The sequence below is a fragment of the Ictalurus furcatus genome, chromosome 8 (assembly GCF_023375685.1).
Source record: "Ictalurus furcatus strain D&B chromosome 8, Billie_1.0, whole genome shotgun sequence".
Classification (NCBI taxonomy): Eukaryota; Metazoa; Chordata; class Actinopteri; order Siluriformes; family Ictaluridae; genus Ictalurus; species Ictalurus furcatus.
This window is the reverse complement of record NC_071262.1, coordinates 17,832,491-17,857,508: the sequence shown is the minus strand read 5'-3', so window position 1 is coordinate 17,857,508 and position 25,018 is coordinate 17,832,491. Positions and strand designations below refer to the sequence as shown.

The 25,018-nt window shown below is 38.2% G+C and overlaps 2 protein-coding genes across 4 annotated transcripts; both read right to left on the bottom strand.

Annotated features, from left to right (window-relative positions):
• Nucleotides 1-1,092: 1,092 nt before the first annotated feature.
• Nucleotides 1,093-12,186, bottom strand: zgc:136858 (uncharacterized protein LOC678543 homolog). Of its 3 annotated transcripts, XM_053631202.1 has the most exons (19): nt 11,940-12,186; nt 11,565-11,642; nt 10,845-10,959; nt 10,494-10,668; nt 10,294-10,405; nt 9,134-9,240; nt 8,895-9,021; nt 8,593-8,713; nt 7,051-7,136; nt 6,799-6,929; nt 6,543-6,602; nt 6,384-6,447; nt 6,175-6,269; nt 5,036-5,164; nt 4,750-4,864; nt 4,518-4,655; nt 3,517-3,683; nt 1,667-1,749; nt 1,093-1,582 (listed from the first exon to the last, which is right to left on the bottom strand). In XM_053631202.1, the coding sequence occupies exons 2-19, from the start codon at nt 11,623-11,625 to the stop codon at nt 1,384-1,386; spliced, it is 2,085 nt and encodes a 694-aa protein (XP_053487177.1). In that variant the 5' UTR covers nt 11,626-11,642; nt 11,940-12,186; the 3' UTR covers nt 1,093-1,383. The 3 variants fall into 3 exon arrangements, with proteins under 3 accessions (XP_053487177.1, XP_053487179.1, XP_053487178.1); XM_053631204.1 differs by lacking the exons at nt 11,565-11,642; nt 11,940-12,186 and having other exon boundaries at nt 10,294-10,408; nt 10,494-10,663; nt 10,845-11,238; XM_053631203.1 differs by lacking the exons at nt 11,565-11,642; nt 11,940-12,186 and having other exon boundaries at nt 10,494-10,663; nt 10,845-11,238.
• A 1,154-nt stretch (nt 12,187-13,340) lies between these two features.
• Nucleotides 13,341-20,131, bottom strand: LOC128611296 (interleukin-17 receptor A). Its single transcript, XM_053630683.1, has 3 exons — nt 19,969-20,131; nt 15,618-15,734; nt 13,341-15,494 (listed from the first exon to the last, which is right to left on the bottom strand). The coding sequence occupies exons 1-3, from the start codon at nt 20,129-20,131 to the stop codon at nt 14,584-14,586; spliced, it is 1,191 nt and encodes a 396-aa protein (XP_053486658.1). The 3' UTR covers nt 13,341-14,583.
• Between the last annotated feature and the right edge of the window lie 4,887 nt (nt 20,132-25,018).

The following is a 25,018-nucleotide window of genomic DNA, read 5'->3' as shown; positions in this document are numbered from 1 at the left end:
CCTATTGTCTATTGTCTGTCTTTATTTGGTTTTATTCTGTTTTCTATTTTACTTTTCTTTACTCTGTTCGGCACTTTGGTCAGCTTTGCTGTGTTAAATGTGCTTTATAAATACTGACTTACTTATTTACTAGCCCATCAGTAAATTGCTGATCTACTTCAACCATATTCTGCACCTAGTTCTCTTCGATCATCAAATCAATTGCTCCTCTCTGTTCCTCGTTTGTAGTTTCATCCCCCAGATTGTGGAATGCACTTGCATTTTTTGTTAAGTCTTCATCCTCATTGACCATATTTAAATCTAGATTGAAGACGCATTTTTCTCTATAGCCTATGATGTTGTTTGAGATGTATAGGGGTTTTATGTGTATGTTTTACAATGTTTTATTAGTTTGTTCTTTTAACACTTTGAAAATTCTGTTTAATTCTGGTATTAATCTATTTTTTATTTTTATTTTTATTGTACAGCAGGTTGGTTACAACATTTGTTGTTTTTTAAAAATGTGCTTTATAAATAAACTTGAACTTGAATATCCAGGTGAAGTTATCTATTGTATAATGAATGAGATTTGAGCACAGTTTCTAGCAAGTGCAATCATTATTCACGTGCTGTCCAAGTGAGAACGTCGGCAATCATTTACACGACAAACTTTACTCTATTCATGCAGGGCCATCCCCAGCAGCGAGTGACTCTCAGGTCAAGGAAGCTCCAAGCAGAAGCTAATTCAAATCACATGGCTATAATAGTGTGATGTTCTAATACTTTATTGTTTCTATAGTAATAAGTCATGAGATACCAATGATCCTGACCCCTTCTGCTCTCTGGACCTAACTGATCCATCCTGATGCCCTACATCTGGTTGGAGTTCTAATCACTTGGAAATCACTCACTGTTGCTAAGGATGTGCCCCACATGGACAGATTAAAGATACATGAGATTACTGAGGATTGTTCCACTTAAAAACCATGAAGATGGCTCTGGACTGCAATTGATACGAACAGTTTTGCTACGATGGTTTAGGACTGCAATTGGCATGAACACTCAAGCCTCCATCAGTGAACAGTTGATAACTTCAACAAAATAGACTTCATGTTAAAACTATAATGAATTTCCTGTTTACACAATTGCACTTTTTGACCATGTGGTACACAGTTATAGAAGGGAATTATATATAATTGCTCTATCTGGTGTCACCCAGATGAGGATGGGTTCCCTTTTGAGTCTGGTTCCTCTCAAGGAAGGTTTCTTCCAGATATTACCTCAGGGAGCTTTTCCTTGCCACCAAAACCTCTGGCTTGCTCATTAGGAATAAATTTATAAATTTACAAATTTGCTCGATGTGGGTATATTGTGATTTTGTGAATTTTTTTAAAAGCCCAGTTTTTATGACTCCATCCACATGTAGGTTGGCTTGGGCCAGGGTTGTGGGTGCACTTTATCTGGGAGGATGGCATCTGTGGTCAGAGATGGAGGGATGGGGTGAGGAGAGAATAAAGAGAGACGTGCAGCGAGGAGGCCCATGCGCACACAGGTGTCTGTGTCTTTCCCCTGCAGGATCCCTGCCATCATCGCACCTGCAAGACTGAGAGAGATTGTGAAGGTTAGTGAATATGGACAAAACAGTGAGACATGTTCCAAAAAAAGTGGACGTTTTAGGGTTGCGTACCTGTCTCCTGCTCCAGAGACGTTGACCGTTTCTTCAGAACGTACTGACAGCGCCGGGTAGTACACAGCACACAGTCTTCCTTTCTGCACAAGGACATTCTCTTCAGTACATTCTCACAGCAAACACATCATGTCCAGGAGCAACTGTGTGTGTGTGTGTGTGTGTGTGTGTGTGTGTGTGTGTGTGTGTGTGTGTGTATTCAAGTACATGGAAGAAGCTGATTTAGTGACAAGCTCCACACTACAGCTTTTCTAGGTATTTCTCAGTAGAGTTTGTTAGGAACATTGTACGGACACTCAGTGGCCATTTTATCAGGTAAACCTACCATATAGCTGGACGTTATAGGTGGACAGATCATAGATTCATTTAAGCTTGATGTATGAGTGTTCAAAATAATGAAATGAAATGTACATAAAAATAAAAATATCTACAATAAACAATAGCAGTAAACAACAATAAACTAATCAAAGACAATCTTTGATATGACAGCCCATGGCTTTTTAAAAATGAATCTGTAACACTTTACAATAACAGTACATGAATAATCGTGTACTAATAACTAACTAATGATGAGTTAAGGCATGTACTAATCAAGAACTAATGAAGAACTAAGCTTAACTATGACTTGAATCAGATTAATTCATATGCGAATAATGACCATCTTAACTACGTTACTACGTTTGTTAGTTAATGTGTTAATGAACACTTTGTGATAGATAAATAAATAAATAATTCAACGAATCAAGCGCACTCTTTAAAAAAAAAAAAAAAAAAAAAAAAAAGGATATAAATGAAACATGCACATTTTAAAATTGTTTATCAAATTTGCCCCCTGCAGCTACACCACAAACATCATTGGATGGCGCTGGACTACTTTCAATATTTATATTTATATTTATCCTCCTCATTAGTTTAAGTGTTAATTAAGACATTAACTAACAAACATGTACTAACATTTAGTTAAGGTGGTCATTATTCACACATGAATTCATATGATTCATGTCACAATTAAGGTTAGATTTTCATTGGTTATTGATTAGTACATCCCTAACTCATCAGTAGTTCTTATTAAAGTAATTATTAATACATGATTATTCAAGTACTGTTACTGTAAAGTGTTATCAATGAATCAGTAGTCTGAGGTACATTTTGTGCAGTTTCATAAGATAATTGGCTGGTACATCTTTCTAAACATCTTGGAGAATCTGTCACTGTTCCTCTGGAGACGCTGGCTGTCACACTTGCTTCTGTTTCTGCAGGTAAAACCTGACAGCTTCATTATATATTTTGTCTGAAAAGTGGTCTGTTACATAAAATTACTTTCTTTACTGACATTTTTTTTTTTCAAGTAATGTTTGGAAATCTATTTTCTTACTGACTTTATAATGACAACATTTTGTATTTAAAAAAAAAAAAAAAGGTTGGCTATGATTTTTGCACAATAGTGTACCGTATGCCATGTGTCACACACCAGGATACATCCACCTGTATCTACAAAGTGCATCGATATGATATAAATTTGCTTGTATTTCCTCATTTGTAAGTTGCTTTGGATAAAAGCGTCTGCTAAATGAATAAATGTAAATGTAAATGTAGTTACCTGCTAAAATAACCAAAAAGTGTTGCTACAACATAGTGGTAGTAACTAACTAGACCGGTACATTTCCTGTAGAAAATGTGAGTGGTGCTTGCAGTGGCAAAATTCGGATCGGGCGCCAATACTTTCAAGAGCTTCCCTTGTAGGGTGCCAATAAACTGGCCCATCAAATGCAGTATACTGTGTATCATAATGTGTTGTTATGACAGATCAAATTTAAGTGCTGTTAAGCCTTGTAAGCAATCGTTCATACCGGTTTGTGCTTTCGGGGTCGCAGACTGACTGTTCCAGCCTCATGCTCTCCACAGACCAACACTCCCATTGCACCCAGTGTCACTACCACGCAGTGTAGGTGCTCCAGCAGGGGGCGAGAAAGAGCTGCTGCGCATTCCAACGCATCCTCCAGAGAGCTTGGTAACACTGAAAATGTCACAGTGTTTTAAAAAGGGACATGGACATCATCTTGGGATATGCTGTTAATCCATGATGGGGAGGTGTGGGGCAGGGTGATGTGAAAAAGAGTTACTGTCCTAAAGTGGGACATACTATTGAAGGACATGCCATAAATTCTATACATTTACAGTTACATTTAATGTTATGGAACAAATGCGAGACAGACTAGTTAATTAATTAATTAGCAGCTTGTCATGTTACCATCATGAAGACTGTGGTGGACTCCTTCCATAAACATTAAAAAAAACGTTGCTTTGCCATATTAACATTTATACATTTTTAATTGTTACATAACAACCTGTTTTTTAAACCATGTTTTATTATTAGGCTAAGATTATGTTCTTATTATATTCATCATATAAGTCCCTGTGTATGAGTTGCTGCTATAGAAATGATAAAGAATGAGAATGAGCACATTTTAATTATAAATACAAATATATATCTATAAATCTGTAGTTTGAAATACTGCCAGGACTACGTCAGAGCCATGGTGTTATAGGGATGGTGGGGGGACACCGTCTGACCAATCTGATTTGAGAATTCCAAAGCGCTTTGGTATAATTCAACTTGGCAAACATTGGTTGCTTTTGGGTACAGCACAGCCCCCAGAAATCATTAGCACTCACAGAGTGAGTTTGATTGTGAGCGTTCCAGCTAATACAGGAAATGAGTCATCACTTGGTTTTTTTGTGTCTGTCTGTATTCCTGAGCATCAGACAAGAACAATATGATGAGGTACAAGCAGCACATAATTTCAGCATCAGTTATCAGCGACCATTTGAGGTTGATAGCAGGATGTACCCTGTGGAGTAGGTAGACAGAGAGTCTGGTTTATGGTGCACAGCTCTGCCAGGTTGGGAGAAGTGAAAGAGAGTGCCTTCCAGCTCTCTGAAACGAAGGGCTTACAGGCCTTATCAGCATCCGTGGGCTCGTACCATACTGAAACACACCCAAAAACACACACACAGATGACACAGAGTTTGGCTTGATGTATCTCAGTAGCCAAATCTGTTTTTTAGAGCTCAGGATGTACCTGGAACTGAGTGTTTCTTGGCAAGGCTGCATATGTAATCAATAGTAGAAACAGGAATATTGCCGTCAAGAACCACAAGAGACGCAGAAGAGAGCTGGTCCTCGTACTGCGAAACCTATACAACGTTTACAATCATGCATGATTTTCCCTGATTCTACGATGTGCTATCTAGCCAGTGATGTTAACGATTAATTGTAGCTAATCTGACTATTTTGTACTTCTGATGTCAGTCATTCAAATAAAGGTCATACTTACATACTCAATCAACATGGTCAGAGGTACTCACATACTGCTCTTTGATTTCCTGGTGTATGTCCATGTCCCCAAGTCCTAGACTCAGCTCTCCACTCTCTGTGATGACAGCACAGTATGTGGCCGTTCGCTGACCCTTCAGTCTCGCAACTGCACATGTGTCCTGTCGAATGTACAGCAAAGATCTGAGGGCTCAGTTTTCAAGGCTCAATTCTGAAAGTACACACTAGTTGACAAAGCACATGAACTAAATTGCCTCTATGAGCCTGAGTGATGTTTAATGTTCTATATATACACATCATCCATCCATTTTCTGTACTGCTTATCCTACACAGGGTCGCGGGGAGCCTATCCCAGTGGACTCTGGGCACAAGGTGGGGGACACCCTGGATGAGGTGCCAACCAATCACAGGGCACATTTGCACACACACTTCCACACCCATTCACACATTACGTACAATTTAGAGCTGCTAATCAGCCTACAACCTGCGTCTTTGTACTGGTGGAGAAACCGGAAGTACCTGGAGGAAACCCCTGAAGCATGCAGAGAACATACAAACATCCGTACATACAGGGCAGCAGTGAGAATCGAACCCCCAACCCCGGAGGTGCGAGGCAAAAATGCTGGCTACTAAGCCACCGTGCCCCCTTCTATATATACCATTTAAGTATAAAAGTGTATGGACATAGTGAGTAGTTGGACCTCACGTTTTTTCGAACTGGCCGTGCTCTCTGGGTGGGAGGTATGGCATTACATGTTCCCTTATCAATCAGAACTACATATAGGTGTGATGTTCAAATTTCCACAAACATTTGGCCATAAAATGTATTTAACACATGCTCTCAAACTCTAAACCAAGCAGATAGCTCCATATGGTGTACATGTGTATGAGGTGTGAAGATGAAAGGGAAAGTTGGCTGTATGACAGCAGTGTTAATTAAAATACTGCACTGTCACTATGTGCCTTTGTTGGAGGGTTTTGGCATGACTGCCCATGCACACAATAAGGTGTTAAAAGGGCTGAAGTAGAACTACAGTTTTATTTCAGTTTAACTGGTAAAAAGTGCACATTTTTAGTCAACATCCAGACTGCCATGATGACTGATCAGATCAATCCAAACATAAATAAAGCCTCGTCATTGTTGAATTTATCAGTGTCATACAGTGCTTACCATATGCTTACAGTAGTTGAGCACAGCATCACTATGTGAATCTGCTCCAATGGCTGAGATGAACTGAATTTTTTGACCCAGTCTACTCAAACAGTCTTTGGGGACAATTGTAAAGAGAAAGAACACAAGTTATGAACTGTAGATCTACAGTAATTCATACATTGAAATGTATTCATGAGAAATTATCACTAAAGAACATGGTGTTTAACCTGCAATATTCCTACCCACTCCACCAAAGGACTGGCAGACAGTCCCTGGGTTTGTCTGTCCAAACTGAAACAAAAAACAGTTTGTTGAACAAAAGTTTATGACTAAATTTATATACAAAGCTTTATGCTATCAGGATGCATTAATATGTTTACCCATACCAATAACTTCTTGCTTGTTCCTTTAGCAATGAAGTCAACATTTACACCTCCAACAACAATCTGTTGAAGATCCGAAATTAATTCAGAAACCTACTATAAAGCTAAAACTTTAAACATTTTATGCCAGTATCCTGGACATGTTTATTCAGGTGCACCGTAACGCAATTTTCAGTTCAAATTTACAATTAATCAGCAACTAAGAAACCAACCCTGAGTGAGAGTGTGTGTGTAAGATGGTGCTTTGGATATTACGTACAGTTTTAGGTTTTGAACCCTGGTTCTCATCCCTGTGGCTCGTACAGCCTCCTCGTGGATGATGTGTGCGCTTAGACAGGGCACGCGCTATCTGACTGCCCACCCTGGCATTATTATGAATTAGACCTATGTCTAGGAGAGAGATGCGATAAGGAATTAACTGAAAACTGTAACACAAGTGAGAGTAAATAAGTGAGGTAAGTAACGATGATTATTCTCTATGAGAGATCAGGACATATGGATGTATATATACTGGCTCGGAGAGACTGTCCTGCAGTGAGCTCATTGACTCTGTGTAGGATGAAGGGGGTCACATCTCTTCCTCTGATTCCTTTCAGCCTGTGGATATACACAACCTGCTGATGAAAATGGGATACATTTTGCTTTGTGTAATACCAATGTCCTGCTGTAGATGATGTTCTCTTGACAATACCAGCTTTAAAAATTCTTTCAAAAAAAAAAAAAACCTCTTCAATTCTCCACAGGAAGTGTAGATTATAATCACCTAAAACATTCTTTCCATATGAAGTAATGCTTTAGTTTTGTGTAGCTGGTTTTAAAAAAGTATAACTAGACAACAGAACAGGGTAAAGAAACACCTACGCTTTCACCCTCATCAAGATTCATACATGAATATGTAAATTGAGAATATGTCCAAATGTGATTGATGACATCTAGAAATTGAGGCCAATCCTTTCCCTTTGGGGTATATAGTCCACATTTCTTCTAACATAATAACGTGACGCCTGTCACAGGTTCAATTCCAACTCAAATTTTTCAGTCCGGTTTTTAACTTCCTACTATTTCTTAAGAGTATAACAAAAACTACAACAGTGACATCTTTCATACTTTAACCACTTGAATGAATTTCCACTGAAGAGGTTAAATCGTAAAAATACAGTGTGTAGATATTTAAACATGACCAATTTATGATAGAAGTAAAGAATAAAATATCCATCCATCTATCCATCCATTTTCTGTACCACTTATCCTACACAGGGTCACGGGGAGCCTGGAGCCTGTCCCAGGGAACTCAGGGCACAAGTCGGGGAACACCCTGGACAGGGAGCCAACCCATCGCAGGGCACGTCGCACACACATTCACACACCTATTCACACACTATGAACAATTTGGAAATGCCAATCGTCCTACAATGCATGTCTTTGGACTGGGGAGGAAACTGGAGTACCCATAGGAATTCGATTCCCCAACCCTGAAAGTATGAGGCAAACGTGCTAACCACTTAGCCACCGTGCTTGGGGCATGCCATTATAGGAAAATAATCAACAACAGGTACAGGTGATACCACACCACAGTTGATTATTTTCCCTTAACGGCATGCCTGGAAGTGTTTACTCCTCTTATACCACAGCAATTTTTTATATTTGTTAAAGAACAACATTGAACAGTTTATCCATTTATGGTTATATTTAATGTTGTGGAATGTCTGTGAAACTGGTCTGTTTGTGTTATCACTTACATTATACTCTATAAATGATATACAGTCTATCATCGGCCTTTCTGTTTTTCTTCCCTCTTTCTTGAAGTGAATAAGACAAAAACATGCAGCTTCTCATATTATCGAGAAACCACACCGACTTATATGAAATCGCTTTACCGCTGACTGTTAAAAAAAAAAAGCTGACACTGGCAGTTCCTTCAAAAATGCTAAATTAACGTCTCCTCCAAACCCTAGCTTGGATATAATTCCATTCAGCCTTATTAAAAACAGACAGTTTTGGTTTAAAAACAAAAGGAAAAACCTCTAAGTATTCCCCAGGCTGTCTGCATTACCTGGCTTCAGTCACAGCAGCTTGTATAGCATCTTCTATCTGCTGTCCAGCAGCAGCATATTCATCTGGAATAGGCACAGCAAGCAGGACTCCACTCTGAAGGCCCAGAGAGAGTGTACTTGCTGTGAGAAGAGAAACAGTATCATGCCCACTTAGGCAAAACAATCTAGTACCAAAAAATATGACTATGCTCCTCATATAACTGATACTGATTGAACAGCTGATAAAGAAGCTTTTGTTAACTTAATTTATTCCCTACAATAAAAAGCACATGATAAGCAATGCTAATTATTTCAAATTTACCAATAAGCTCAGCTGCCTCATCAGCATTGAGGACATTATAAGGTGATGTGTATCCACTTTTATGAGAAAAGAATGCTGGGAAACTCTTTGACTCTCCGTAAGTGGCTACACAGACCCCTTGAGTTTCCTAGAATTATATCATATAATAAATAAAGTATATGTATCAAATCTTGCCACTGGTTTAATAAACCACTTCTTTTTTAAAAATTTAATTTTCGTAATGCTCCTTCATCACTGACCAAGAGCTCCAGGGTTCGGCCAATGTCCAGGATGGATTTGACCCCAGCAGACACCACAGCAATCGGAGTGCGACCTAGTTCAGTCAGATCTGCACTGACATCCAGGGCTGTGAGGAATATTCACTGATTACTCATTAAAAATGACTACAACTTCTGCAGTCCATAATCTCATACAGCAAAGTTAAGCTTATAATCTTAAATTCTAAAAATAAAAAATTTAAATGTTCTCAATGACTACATATTTGAGTGTGTGGACTGGTTAATGTGTAAAAACTGACACATATTCACAAAGCGAAGCTGGCAACTCAGTGGAGTTAGGATTGAACATGTGACAGCTACACTATGGCAAAAAAGTATGTGGACGCCTGAGCAATACCCCCATATGTGGGCCTTCTTCAAACTTTTACCACAAAGTTGGAGGCACATAATTGTCTATAAACATGTTCCAGCATGACAGTGCCCCTGTGCACAAAGCGAGCTCCATGAAGACATGGTTTGCCAAGGTTGCTCTTGTAGCTGAATGAGCACAAATCCCCAAGCAACATTCCAAAAAATAGTGGAAAGCCTTCCCAGAAGAATGGAGGTTATAATAACAGCAAAGGAGGACTAAATCTAGAATAGGATGTTCAAATAGCACATACGAGTGTGGTGCTCAGGTGTCCACCAACTTTAGGCCATATATTGTAAGTGCTATTGCATCATAAAATATGAGAGCCAATCATATTGCAGTTTAGAAGTAGAGACCATGCAACACTAGGGAAAGGGAGTGGTTATGGCCGAGTGTCAATGGAACAAAATTGGCTGTGCTGTCTGGGTGGGAGGGATAGCATCCTCTCTCTCCGCTGTCAATCACAATCAAATTACACTAGCCAATCATGGGTATCTGTATGCTCATGCATGCAGAAAAGGACAGCTATTGCTTTCCTCAGAAGGTTTTATGCTGTCCTCTGACACAGCATGAGCAGCAGGTTGAAAAGATGCATTTGGCTGGCTTCACATATCTCAGAGGAATCACATGTTAGGCTTTACCATTCCTGGTTGGTAGCTGTAGTACGATAGGGCAGAGCTAGCTGGTGGGTGGGAATTGGCAGGCGAGCAAATTGTGAAAAAAATGTAATTAAACGATTCTATTCTCTATATTTTAGTAATATGTGACTTACTATTTTCTCCATCTCTGTGTACTCCACCGATACCTCCAGTCACAAAAACAGGAATTCCCGCTTTGTGAGCTGCGATCATTGTACCAGAGACGGTAGTTCCTCCAGACAAACCCTACTGATTCAATCACTCATATATTATTCACATTCATAATGAAGGTCTTTTTTTATAATGAATAAAGAAGCACTATGAATATTTCCACCTTGCTGATAACATAAGGCATGTCTCTCCTGGACACCTTGAGGGTCGTTTTACTGCGGGCCAGGAAGTCAAGCTCATCTGAAGACAAGCCCACATGCACCTTTCCCTCCAGAACAGCCACCGTGGCTGGAGTTACGCCCTCAGCTCTCACAATGTCCTCCACTTCTTTGGCTGTGCTAGAAATGAAGTGTTCATTAAATTCATGGGTGTAACACATTTGATATTTGCCATAATCATTGATTGTTTGTCATCAAGATATTTAGACCATTTCTTTCTATATGTAGCAAAATATTTAAATAGAAATACAACAGGCTGCAGACTGGGCACCACTGATCAAATGGACGTTGTCTACCTCAGGTTTTGAGGGTACGGCATTCCGTGTGTGATGATGGTGCTCTCAAGAGCCACGACAGGCCGATGCTCAGCTAGAGCCTCACCCACGGTGGAGTGAATTTTAAACAGCACATCTGGGAAAAATACCCAACTGAATACACATCACTGGTCAAGGCTGCTTTTGTTATAATTAAACACTGGCAAGTAATAGTAACTGTTAAAGTTATATGTATTTGGACCTACAGATGAGTGACAAATCAAAAGTAAAAACCACCTAAAGTATCTTGCTAAGGTGTTGGGCCACCACAAATGACTAAAATGACTTCATTGCAATCTCAGGATATTCCCTCAGTTGTATGTTTTGATGATAGTGATGAGGAGTCTAAAATGTTGCTTTGAAATTTCGCAAATGGGTTTACATTACATTTACATTACATTTCATCCTCCACAAACTATTCAATGAGCCTTTATGTCCTGTGGATGGGGCGGAGTCATCTTAGAAGAGACCACTCCCATCAGGATAGAAATGTTTCATCATAGGATAAAGGTGATCAGTCAGAAGAATTTGGTATTGATTTGCAGTGACTCTTCCCTCTAAGGGGACGAATGGAGACAAACAGACATATCAACAAAATGCTTCTTACAGCACAACAGAGCCAGTGGTTTTTCCTTTCATTTGTCACCTGTCTGTATGTTTGTGAAACATCTGGGATACTGAGATATGCAGTAAAAGCTTTACCAGGTCTGCAGGAATTTGCTGATATGTAGCGCTGCATGGTTGATGACAGCTTCCCCAGCATTTTTAAACCAAAGAAATCTCAATGATGGAAAAATAATGCAAGGTCAATCAGCCACCACTCACACACCAATCATTATAGCTAACATAATATAGCACATTTCTTAAGGAAACCACGCTAAGCTCCAGGTGCTTAGGAAAAGCAAACAGCAAAGTCAGTTAACACTTCTAGTGAAACAATAGCATAGTGCTGGATTTGAAGGAGCTGGTGTATTTTGGATCAAACTGCAGGATACATGACTTTAAACAACTTTTACATGCTTACACTATGCCTGTTAAGCATGCACCAGTCCTCACATAAAATCTTCAGTCACTTACTTGCGAACAGGAGACTCAACTCTGACGGATCGTGTTATGGCAGTGCTGTCAAATTCTCAGCTGCTAAAACACCCTAAATACACAGTTTTAGCACTGATTTAACATAAAGAATAGCAAACGTGCTAAAGGGGAGGACGTGAACTTCGACCAGAGGTGTAGTCTATTTGTTTTTGACCAAAGACCACGTGTCATTTAGCCCAGTCCATTTTAGTTTACTAAATAGTGCACAAAAATGACCTTTAACTTCTTAGACAGTGGTACTGAACTGGATGAACTGAATCACAGAGCTGAATCAATTGAATCAAAATATCATGTGGTGCAATGTGTCTTAAATTCATACTCAAGTTCTTTGTTTTCTTTGTTGTTTGTTTGATCATTGATTCATCAATGTCTTGATGAAGCAACAACAATTAATACATTAATGTTTGGTTGCTTGTTTGTTTCTTTATTAAAGATGACACTTTTTTGTTATACTGATACTGATCATCAGTCAGTATCTGATATTTTTATTTAAAACTATTTAAAATATTGAAAAGCAAATTAAGCGCTTGGCTTCAAAAATACAGGAAAATTCACATAACAAAAACATGCCTTGCAGGAAGAAACCCAGCTTCATTCAGTTAAACTCTTTCACAATAAAATCATTTACACTGCAAATATAAAAAATATGATAAAATATACATATAATAAATCTATCTTAATACAATGAAGTCTTTTTTTATTAAAAAAAAACAACATTTCCAGTTGCAAAACTATACTACTACTACTACTATTAATAATAATAATAATAATAATAATAATAATAATAATAATAATCCATCCATCCATCTTCTTTACTGCTTATCCTTCAGGGTCATGAGGAACCTGGAGCTTATCCCAGGGAGCATGGGGCACAAACCATACCCTGCCTTGTGCCCCATGCTCTCTGTACGGGGTAGGGCACAATCACATACACATTCACACAGTACAGACACTTTGGACACTTTGGAAATGCCAAACAGCCTACCATGCATGTCTTTGGACTGGGGGAGGAAACCGGAGTACCCGGAGGAAACCCCCGCAGCACGGGAGAACACACAAACGGCAGGATCGAACCCCCAACCCTGGTGGTGTGAATCGAATGTGCTAACCACTAAGCCACCGTGTACCCTAATAATAATAATAATAATAATAACAACAACAACAAGAACAACAACAACAACAACAACAACAATAATAACAATAACAAATCCCTCCATTTTTGCTGATATCAGCCCAGTACCATTCCTGAGTATCAGCTCAGTGCCATCTCTATTATTTATTCATTTATTTCTTGCATGCTTGCAAAAACTCACATTGTGCCTAAATATTCCAGAGCCTAGATTTCTATATTTTATATTCAATAGCCTTGAATAGATTTTTTTTTTGTCAGTATGATTAATTTCTGCTGAAAACATTTTCATTAATCATCATCATTTAAAAAAAATTTATGTACTAAGGTATTTACATCTAGGTTGAGATATTTTCACTTGTATTGATATATAGTACTCTTGACATTTTAGAAAAATATATTTATATCTTTATAACATCAGTATGATGTTTTATCGCAGTATGATTTTTGGCCACTGAAATTGTCATCCATCATGAAAAAAAGAGAACAATATTAATATGAAACATGTAAATATATTAAATGCATCAAGTCAAAGTGAGGTCATTTTGTACATTGCTCTAGAATCTTTCATATACAGTGTATATTATACACTCACTGTCCACTTTATTAGTAACATTTATATTCATTTATGCAGTTATCCATTCGCCAATTATGTGGCAGCAGCACAATGCAAAAACGTTATCTCTGTGACCTTAAAAGTGGCATGGTTAATGGTGTCAGATGGGCTGGTTTCAGTATTTCCGAAACTGCTGATCACATGGGATTTTCACACACAACAGTCTCTAGAGTTTACTCTACAGAAAATCAAACAAACACTGAGCAAGTGACAGTTCTATGGGTAGAAATGCCTTATTGATAAGAGAGGTCAGAGGAAAATGTCTGGATTGGTTTAAGCTTCCAGGAAGTCTTTAGTAAATCAAATAATCACTCTTTGCTACCGTGGTGAGCAGAAAAGCATCCCAGCAGGCACAAAACATCAAACTTTGTGGTGGGTGGGCTATAACAGCAGAAGACCACATCAGGTTCCACTCCTGTCAGCCAAGAACAAGAATCATGGGCACAGACTCACACACAGAATTATCACTCACTCAATGTTTTTTTGTTTCTCGTACCATTCTGTGTAAACTCTAGAGACTGTTATGTGTGAAAATCCCTGGAGATCAGCTGTTTCTGAAATACTCAAACCTCCCATCCAATGTTTGATGTGAACGTTAAGTGAAGCTCTTGACCTGTATCTGCATGACTTTATGCATTGTGCTGCTACCACATGATTGCCTGATTAGATAACTGTATGAATGAGCAGGTGTACAGGTGTTCCTGTTAAAGTGGATGGTGAGTGTAAGACAATACATTTTATTGGGATCAATAAAGTAAGTACATCTATCCATCTATCTATCTAGAACCTTTACTGTGTTCATAGAGTGATTCATATCCTGTTAATGCAGAAGGCTGGCACAACACTGATGTTTTATCTGTTCTTCGTTTCTCTTTCTTTTATATGTGATTGATCTGACTACTCAAGATGGCTGTAGTTTCAGATATTAAAAGCTGCTTTGCTTCAAGAATTTGACCTTTGGCAATGTTAGTGAATACAGGAGCTGAGAGTTCCTCGATCTGCAGTTCATTCTGAAGGCAATAACAGTTGCTTTCTGTAACGTCCTCCTGCTCAAGGTTATTCTCCTCAACTTCCTTATGTACGTCTACAAGCTCCATTTCAAACCAGTTTGGGTAGGTTAGTTGGTATGCCTGAAATGCCTTAATGGCTTCTCTTAAGGCTCTGCCAGATGGACAACTGTGGTAGTCATCTCCTCCAAGGCCATCAATGTGTTTAATCCTTCCAGGTTCATACTTCTCCTTGTTCAGGAGTCTGAAGAAGAGCTCTTCAAATTGCCTCATCAGCTGGTACTGTACGGTCACATGAAACACAGCAGGTACATCCTTTTCACTGCACACATCATCGAAATAAGCTACAGCATACTTCCCAAAAGATGGAGCACGCACAAATTCCGGTATGATGAGGCTGAGAGCCGGGGTCAGCATATCCCCCAAGGGTGAGCGGACGTCCTCCCTGGTCATCACCCTGTACCCTCCGCACATGGCATTCCACTTGGCACACACCCCTGGAGAACACAGGATGAGTATTTTATCAGAGGTACTGGCGAGTCTCTTCCTCTGCATGTCCAGCCACTGGATGCTGCCTATAGTGCTGAGGCATGTAGAGTCCAGCAGATCGAGTGTGACGTCAGTTCCACATTTGGCCCTGAGGAAAGCACACAGCTTCAGGACGATCTCTGTGTACATGGGGTGGTCCTGAGAGTAGATGATCAGGACTTTACTGCACTCTTGCACTGGAACGATTTCCAGATTGCCCTTGTTCGTGGTGTTATGAGAAGAGGAAGATGGATCTGTCATAGATGGAAGATCAGGGAGAACTTAACTAAATAAAATTCCATTTACAGTGTAAATGATTACACACCTGTAAGTTTTTATTGTTTTTTAAAAAAAATTTTTTTAAATATAATTTATACCTTTACGAATTGCTCTAATTCTGTTATAGAGCAAAATAGCCGTGAAAGCACAGATTAGCAGTCCTGCACAAAGTGTCCCAACTATGTGCCATATCTTGGTTGATGGAATGGTATAATCTGAAATAAACACCAATTTCAACGTTATTGATTACCGAAATAGTCTTAGTCATGTATACATGTATCGGAAACTATTTAACAATGTATCATAATACTTACAGGAGCAAATGTTAACTTTTTGTTGGTGATGTGTACACTTTTCCATGCATCGTATAAAGAATGGTTTAATCTGTAAAAAAAAAAAAAAAAAAAAAAAAGAATTGAGAAATCATACACTTTCTTTTTTTATAAGCAATGGAAACACAGGGAAACTCTAAATGTGTCTATTTGAATCATTTTAGAACTCACCCCAAAGGAGACCTCACAACGTTTTAACTGCCAAGCATTCAGAGAGAAATTGGTGCTGATTGAAGTACGATTGTCCTTTAAGACCAAAATATTTTGAATCATTTTAATCATGGTCATGCTACATAGAATGAAGAATACAGAATTATACAAATGAAATTTACAAAAGCAACCAGTAAAAAGCAGTACCTTTGAGACTGTGTGTGACAGCTCAGTGTGGAAATCAGCAGAATGAATGTATACTTTGTACATGTCAGAGAATTGTGCTGTATTAAATATCACTTCAATCGTGACCCCATTTCCTCCATCATCACTCACTGACCATGTCATGTTGGGATCCCAGAGGCTGCCTGTTATAACACCACATCTCAGATTTGACATAAGAAACAAGTATAATCTTATAAATGTGGCAAATTCTGGAACCAGGAATAAACACAGCTCACCGTTCTCCAAGCACACACGGAGGTTTCGGAGTAGATAATGTCCACAACCTTTACAAAAGTGAAATATTTCATTACCGTCTGACATACATTCACCATCCACTTTATTAGGAACACCAGTACATCTGGACATTCATGAATTTATCCACACACCCAATCATGTGGCAACAGCACAATGCATTCACAGGTCAAGAGCTTCATGTTCAAATCAAGCATCAGTTTGAATAAAAAAATGTGATCATTTTGACGTTGACCATGGCATGGCTGTTAGTGCCAGAAAGGCTGGTTTGGGTTTTTCAGAAACTGCTGGGTCTGACCACCCACAAAAGTTGAGAGTAAACTAGAGTTTACACAGAATGTTGCAAAAAACAAAAAAATATACAGTGGGTGGCAATTCTGCAGGTGGAAGTCAGAGGAGGATGGCCAGCCTGTTTTGAGCTGACAAGGAATCAATGCTAACTCAAATAACCACTCTGTACAATTGTGGTGAAGAGAAAAGCATCTCAGAACATGGATTACTGCATGAGCCCCTAGAAGTACAGTACAGGTGTTCCTAATAATAATAATAATAATAATAATAATATATGTATATACACATACAACATATATATATATATATATATATATATATATATATATATATATATATATATATATATATATACACACAGTGTGGGAAAGAAGTATTTGATCCCCTGCTGATTTTGTACGTTTGCCCACTGACAAAGAAATGATCAGTCTATAATTTTAATGGTAGGTTTATTTGAACAGTGAGAGACAGAATAACAACAAGAAAATCCAGAAAAACGCATGTCAAAAATGTTATAAATTGATTTGCATTTTAATGAGGGAAATAAGTATTTGACCCCCTCTCAATCAGAAAGATTTCTGGCTCCCAGGTGTCTTTTATACAGGTAACAAGCTGAGATTAGGAGCACACTCTTAAAGGGAGTGTTCCTAATCTCAGCTCGTTACCTGTATAAAAGACACCTGTCCACAGAAGCAATCAATCAATCAGATTCCAAACTCTCCACCATGGCCAAGACCAAAGAGCTCTCCAAGGATGTCAGGGACAAGATTGTAGAAATACACAAGTCTGGAATGGGCTACAAGATCATTGCCAAGCAGCTTGGTGAGAAGGTGACAACAGTTGGTGCGATTATTCGCAAATGGAAGAAACACAAAAGAACTGTCAATCTCCCTCGGCCTGGGGCTCCATGCAAGATCTCACCTCGTGGAGTTGCAATGATCATGAGAACAGTGAGGAATCAGCCCAGAACTACATGGGAGGATCTTGTCAATGATCTCAAGGCAGCTGGGACCATAGTCACCAAGAAAACAATTGGTAACACACTACACCGTGAAGGTCTGAAATCCTGCAGCGCCCGCAAGGTCCCCCTGCTCAAGAAAGCACATATACATGCCCGTCTGAAGTTTGCCAATGAACATCTGAATGATTCAGAGGACATCTGGGTGAAAGTGTTGTGGTCAGATGAGACCAAAATGGAGCTCTTTGGCATCAACTCAACTCGCCGTGTTTGGAGGAGGAGGAATGCTGCCTATGACCCCAAGAACACCATCCCCACCGTCAAACATGGAGGTGGAAACATTATGATTTGGGGGTGTTTTTCTGCTAAAAGGACAGGACAACTTCACCGCATTAAAGGGACGATGGACGGGGCCATGTACCGTCAAATCTTGGGTGAGAACCTACTTCCCTCAGCCAGGGCATTGAAAATGGGTCGTGGATGGGTATTCCAGCATGACAATGACCCAAAACACACGGCCAAGGCAACAAAGGAGTGGCTCAAGAAGAAGCACATTAAGGTCCTGGAGTGGCCTAGCCAGTCTCCAGACCTTAATCCCCATAGAAAATCTGTGGAGGGAGGTGAAGGTTCGAGTTGCCAAACGTCAGCCTCGAAACCTTAATGACTTGGAGAAGATCTGCAAAGAGGAGTGGGACAAAATCCCTCCTGAGATGTGTGCAAACCTGGTGGCCAACTACAAGAAACGTCTGACCTCTGTGATTGCCAACAAACGTTTTGCCACCAAGTACTAAGTCATGTTTTGCAGAGGGGTCAAATACATATTTCCCTCATTAAAATGCAAATCAATTTATAACATTTTTGACATGCGTTTTTCTGGATTTTTTTGTTGTTATTCTGTCTCTCACTGTTCAAATAAATCTACCATTAAAATTATAGACTGATCATTTCTTTGTCAGTGGGCAAACGTACAAAATCAGCAGGGGATCAAATACTTTTTTCCCTCACTGTATATATATAAAATCTGTATACAATCATCTTTACAAAAAGATATGGCACACACAGGCACACACACACACCTGTAGTGTACAGTACAGTACAAGTGTTCCTAATAATTTATATATATATATATATAATATTATTATTATTATTATTATTAGGAACACCTGTACTGTACTTCTACGGGTGTGTGTGTGTGTGTGTGTGTGTGTGATATCTTTTTTGTAAAGATTACTGTGTATTTAAGATATATAATAACATACAGTATCTCAAAAAAGTGAGTACACCCCTCACATTTTTGTAAATATTTGATTATATCTTTTCATGTGACAACACTGAAGAAATGACACTTTGCTACAATGTAAAGTAGTGAGTGTACAGCTTGTGTAACAGTGTAAATTTGCTGTCCCTTCAAAATAACTCAACACACAGCCATTATGTCATTATGTCATCATGTCTAAACCGCTGGCAACAAAAGTGAGTACACCCCTAAGTGAAAATGTCCAAATTGGGCCCAAAGTGTCAATATTTTCTGTGGCCCCATTACTTTTCCAGCACTGCCTTAACCCTCTTGGTTAAAGCAAAGTGTCATTTCTTCAGTGTTGTCACATGAAAAGATATAATCAAATATTTACAAAAATGTGAGGGGTGTACTCACTTTTGTGAGATACTGTATATAAAGAAAATCTAAAGTATAAAACAGCTCAATTAGTGACGATAATTATCGTGGACTGTGACCTACCTGGAACTGTTTTATTTTGCAATTCTGCAAGCCCCCCCCCATGTGGCTTTGGTAAATTAGACACAGAAACCTGATATGTCATCCCTGGATCAACGACAATTTGATCCAGCTTAAAAGACCACTGCAAATGAAATACGAAGGAAATACAATGACAATTTAGAATAAGTTATATAACTCACTAATAAAAGCCTAAAAGGTCATTAATTAGCAGAAAAAGCATGACTACATGACTTATGAGATATTATCTTACTGGCGTAAAGTCTGGCCGATGGATCCAGGAGAAGTTCTTCTTGAAGATAAAGCAAACATATAGGCTGTTATTTGTGGTGAATTCATGCACGTGCACCTTCATCCCCTGCAGGCTATATATCCTTGCTGCAGGAAAAAAAGAAGAACAGCTGAATGAACACTGAAATGAAAATGTATCAAATATTGTATTTATGCAGTGCTTATGAATGCCATATAAAGTCCCACTGTTTAACTCCTGTGGAACTATATCTTACCATCAGGCTCCTGTTCTAGTGTGAGAGACAATACAGGAACTGTTTCTTTCCTCTCATCTACCTTGGACTTCACAAGGATTTTTACAATGGGGTGTGGACTTGGAGCCTCGACTCTCGGCTTCACCCAGTCTTTAACCGAACAGTTTGGACTGCCTGAGTTCATAAGGAAAGGTTGACGGTGATATAGTGAGTAACTGCAGTGTATTTAAGTAGCTGTTGTAAATGTAATAAAACTTAACAGTATTTTTAGACAGATGTTCCTCATGTGTTTTGGTTGGATTAAAGCACACATCTGCAATGGGATTAAAGCTTTCACCTCTTGCAGAAGCACTTTGATTGCACAGCTGATGAAGGACTTTTGTCCAAAATGTTCTGTTTCTCTACTTCCAGAAAAAGGTGTTTAAAGATGGGTTTCCATGTTTTGTTTTACATTATTTTACAGCTGAACTACTACTGGCAATTAAATAAGGGGCCAAGCTGGCCAAGCTGTTACTGCAAGACTGTTAGTTACTGTAAACTGAGATTGGTCTCACAGATAAAGTTAGACTGTGTTAGACTGTTTAATATATGCTGCGTGCTACATGTGTCTAATTTGATTGAGCCTGATCAGCTTTTCTCAGTCAGATCTAAATATTTGTCCAATAACATAAAACTACCGAACATTTCTCAGTTAATGTATACTTATTTCTTACTTAAATCTTCTAATTCTAGAGTATCTATATACATATAGTTGTGTCTTTCCTGTTAATTTGGCACCACAGAATAAAAGCTTTCTCTTCCTGTGGCTCTCAAAGCTTTAATAAATAAAAAGTAATCAAATGAAATTTGATACTTACCTACTTGGACAATACATGATAAGCCCTAACAAAGAAAAAGTAACGTAATTAGTGAATTAGATTAGTCAGATTCAGATTTCATAACATAAACATAAAGTATTTCAAAATAAATAAAGAGAAATGTCTTCGCACTTCCTGAGAGCACTGCAGCGGAGGCTGCTCTATCAACCCAAGAGGAGAAATCTGTAGGACCACACCTGAGAGCAACAAAAAGAATAAAATCATCTTTTTCAAATGTAAGACTTAATGCAGCTCAAGCAGAACGAACCGTCCTGAAGGTGATGTCTGAAGAGTGAACCACTTTTTTTTCACAGGGTAAACAGGAAATGAAAAGATCAGATAATTGCAGCAGTGAAACCTTTGTTTCATGTTCACACCCACCTGGTCAAATATTTCCATTTTTTAAATTTTCATTTCCATGCAAAAGGTTGTGTCCTTCGCTAAAGATTGCATCAGCACATATTCTTAGAGTATATGCTATTATGTGCTAAGCACACAATTAAACGAGTAATAATGTTACGTGAGGTACAAAATCAAATCTGCATAAGATAGACATGAATGTTTATTTCAATCATATTTTATACAGTGCTATCAAATATTTAGAGAAATACTCACTAGAGGGCAGTAACATATCAGCAATACATTTGGCAACATTTCTAATGGTCTTAATGTGCAATTTATCTTTCATCCATTTGAAAGCATAGATATGCTTTTTTCACAGTGACCTTTCACAGTGTCATTATGGTTTGGTTCAGGACACAAGACATCATGCTTGGATCCCATCTTATTTATTATAGAATGCTATGGAATCAGTTAGCACTATACTGCTGACAAGTATTATAATATATAAAAGATTTAACTGTACAGTATTATAAGAAGCTTTGAGAAGCCCTGTCGACCTCACACTGTCGCTCACACTAAAAGATTATTACACATTCCACTTCCTGCCTGTCAGCCAGCTACAGATAACGACTGCACTGCTCATGAAGATAACATGCTTCTACACATATTCTTACCTATAGTTATAGTTCTTGCTAAAAATAAGTTTTGACCATAATTATAGGTTCACTGATTACACTAATATGGATCATGCCATACTAAGAACAGACCCATTTGTGATTCAAAAAATATATATTTTAGTATAACAAGAATTCAATTCAATTCATCTTCATTAATCTATGTTGTGCAGTCTAAATTTGAAATGATATGAATTACATGGTGAAACGTTTTGCTGTGTGTTGATCAAGACTAACTAATAGGATTGGTTGAGTAGTCCAAACATTGTAACACATTAGATAGATTAGACTAGATTAGATTAGATTAGATTAGATTAAAACCTTGGAAGTGTAATGCAAATACAATCAACTGCAGTTTAGCATCTAAGCAGAGTGCAATACTCAGGACATTAAAGAGGCATTAAATAAATGAAATTGTAAAAAGTGCAGACTTAATCTAAGACTTAATCTTTGACACTTGTATTGTCTTATTTACTGTTAGCAATGGCTTAGAAGTTATTATTATTATTATTATTATTATTATTATTATTATTTTACATTTGTGGAACCAAGAACAACAGCACCAGCAATGGTTGTAAGTAACAATACAACGAATGGTATGAAGTAAAGGCTGGAGATGATTTCTTTCTAACCCATGACTTGAGCAGCCCATCTAATTACACTTGGTGAAATGCCCCTTAGATTTATGTGTTGGGGCCTTGTTATTTAAGCCTGCTTTGCTGACACATCCACAACACATCGTCAGTGGTGATTAAGCAGTGATTGTATGATAATTGTTTTAAGTGTTGGATAAACGAATTTACAATATAATTAATAAATATATACTGGATGATAACACAAACATTACTGTAAGAACCCTTCCAGTAGTAGAAAGGAGTCTTTTGTTGATATTGATTGTTGCTGTGTGTTGGTCATTTTTTTTTGTATCTTTGGTTATGTTATATATGTGTTTCCCATGTAGAACATTATAGATGTACTGTATCAAGTGATTGCCCTAAGTAGTTGCTCCCCTCTGATTGGGTAACATTTTAAAAAGTTCTATAAGTTTCATTCTTCTTGGGTACTGAGCCGAGGGAGCACATTAGTCTTTGAAAGTGATTTTATTTTATTTTGAACAATATTCAGTCCCTTCAATAAATAGTGAAAAAGGAAGAACTTGTTTTCAAGAGTCTCACTGTGTCAACTTTATGCTTGCATTCAACAGCTTAAGCTGGCACACTTATGAGTATGTATGACCAAATGAGTACAGTCAAACCATGTTACAGTCCACAAGTGAGCGGGTAAGGGCCCTTGAGTTATATCTTGCCCTCGCCCCATTTCTACAGATATGCGGGGAACATACCAGCTGAACACATTCTGCATTTATGGTCTTCAGAGGCACGACTGGTCATAACAGATGCCCCTTAATTTCTCGGTATTTACAAGGAGGTCATTCAATTTAAAAACATTGGTGATAAGGACTACTAAATATTGGCATGGATTTGATTTACATGTGTTACAATTACAATATATAGTTATGTGATTTGATCTTATCTGCTTGAATGTTGACAGAACAGAACTGCTTGAATGTTAACAGTGAATGTATGCATGATTGTGCTTGGTTTTAAACATTTATGATAATTTTACTGCATGTGTATCCTGGATTTATGTGGATTTTGAAAATTCCAAAGATGCCCCAGTGTGTGTGTGTGTGTGTGTGTGTGTGTGTGTGTGTGTGTGTGTGTGTGTGTGTGAGTGAGTGAGTGAATGAGTTTTAGAGCCCCATATGAATGCCACACTAAATGGTGGAGTCAGAGATGAAGGACATGCTCCCGTGCTAAAGCACACGTGAAAGGGACACAGATGCATAACAGAAATAATTCAACAGCTCTATTTTGGTTAGCCATTCACAAGAGAGCACTCAAACCATAAATCTATCAGCCAAAAATCATAAAATGCCTTTTCTTCTCTGTCCTTGCCACACAGCTCACTCTTCTTCTTTTTCATCTAGGCCAAGGTAAGTTTGGATCATGACTTGTCTAATAAGGCTAGATATGAGACGGTGTCAAAGAATATTAGCTGCCTGGATTGATTATGACTAAGTTGTTTTACTTACAACAAACTCAATGACTTTGGGTGGATAATATTGTTTGTCTTGAAACCTCACACTCTCAGAAATTAAAGTAGTAAGCTGGATTGTTCCTTCATGCTGGGGTAGTACCAGTACAGTAGCCTATGTATCTAAGTACACAGTTCACATAATTGGAATTTAAGGACCACTGAGAGCTTTACTCTAAAAGCTTCACTATAAAAACTAATTAAAGGTACAACACATGCACCTTCCCAGATAAAGTTCAAAACAATGAACCAGCCCAGTGAAAAGGAAAAGTCCACTTCCTTTATTTCTGATTGTATGTATATGATAGGAGGAATTGTGTATATTGTATATTCTGTATACTGTTCAGTGCTCATATATGAGAGTATATGTGCACTGAACAGTTTGTTAAGGCTAATTGAGGGAAAGTATTTTTGGAAATACTACAGCTAGTTTCTTCTGTGCTAGTCAGCAATCCTGAATGGAAGGATGTACTGTAACTAGACCCAAATGGCATCCGATTTACGCAATGAGGAGGCGCTAAATACACTTGAACATTGCACAAACTGTGCTTTAGACTATCTAGAACATCTGATCTGTGCGAGGCTCAAATTGTGCTTTAAAAACTGCTGTGATATAATGGAAATGAGAGAGCTGAAAACTAAAGATGAAAAGCACATTCAGGAGCAAAGAGAAATGTGTTTAAAAAAAGGCATTAATATGGCTATTAGAACTGCGATTAGATCCCCAGTTGTTGTTGTTGTTGTTGTTGTTGTTGTTTTACTCTAATAAAACTATTTGGGTAATACTGCAAGCAAATATCAAAGCAATTAAAAAAAGAAAAAATCTTGCTTGATTGTAGCTGGTAAAACAATAAAATGTCCTGTTTAGTATGTGCAGTGTCTTTGTTAATTGTGTTTGTGGTGTATTTGGGCTCTCAACACACTCCATTCATCTAATCAGCTAATGAATACTAAAACATGCACTAAAATGTGGGTTCGTCACTTCATTACCAGGTTTGCAAGTACACTTAACACATTGTTCAGCTTGACCTCAGACCCACTGCTGCTGTGGACGAATGTGAACAGGAGACCTTGAGGAGTCACCTCTAGCCCTTTGTATCT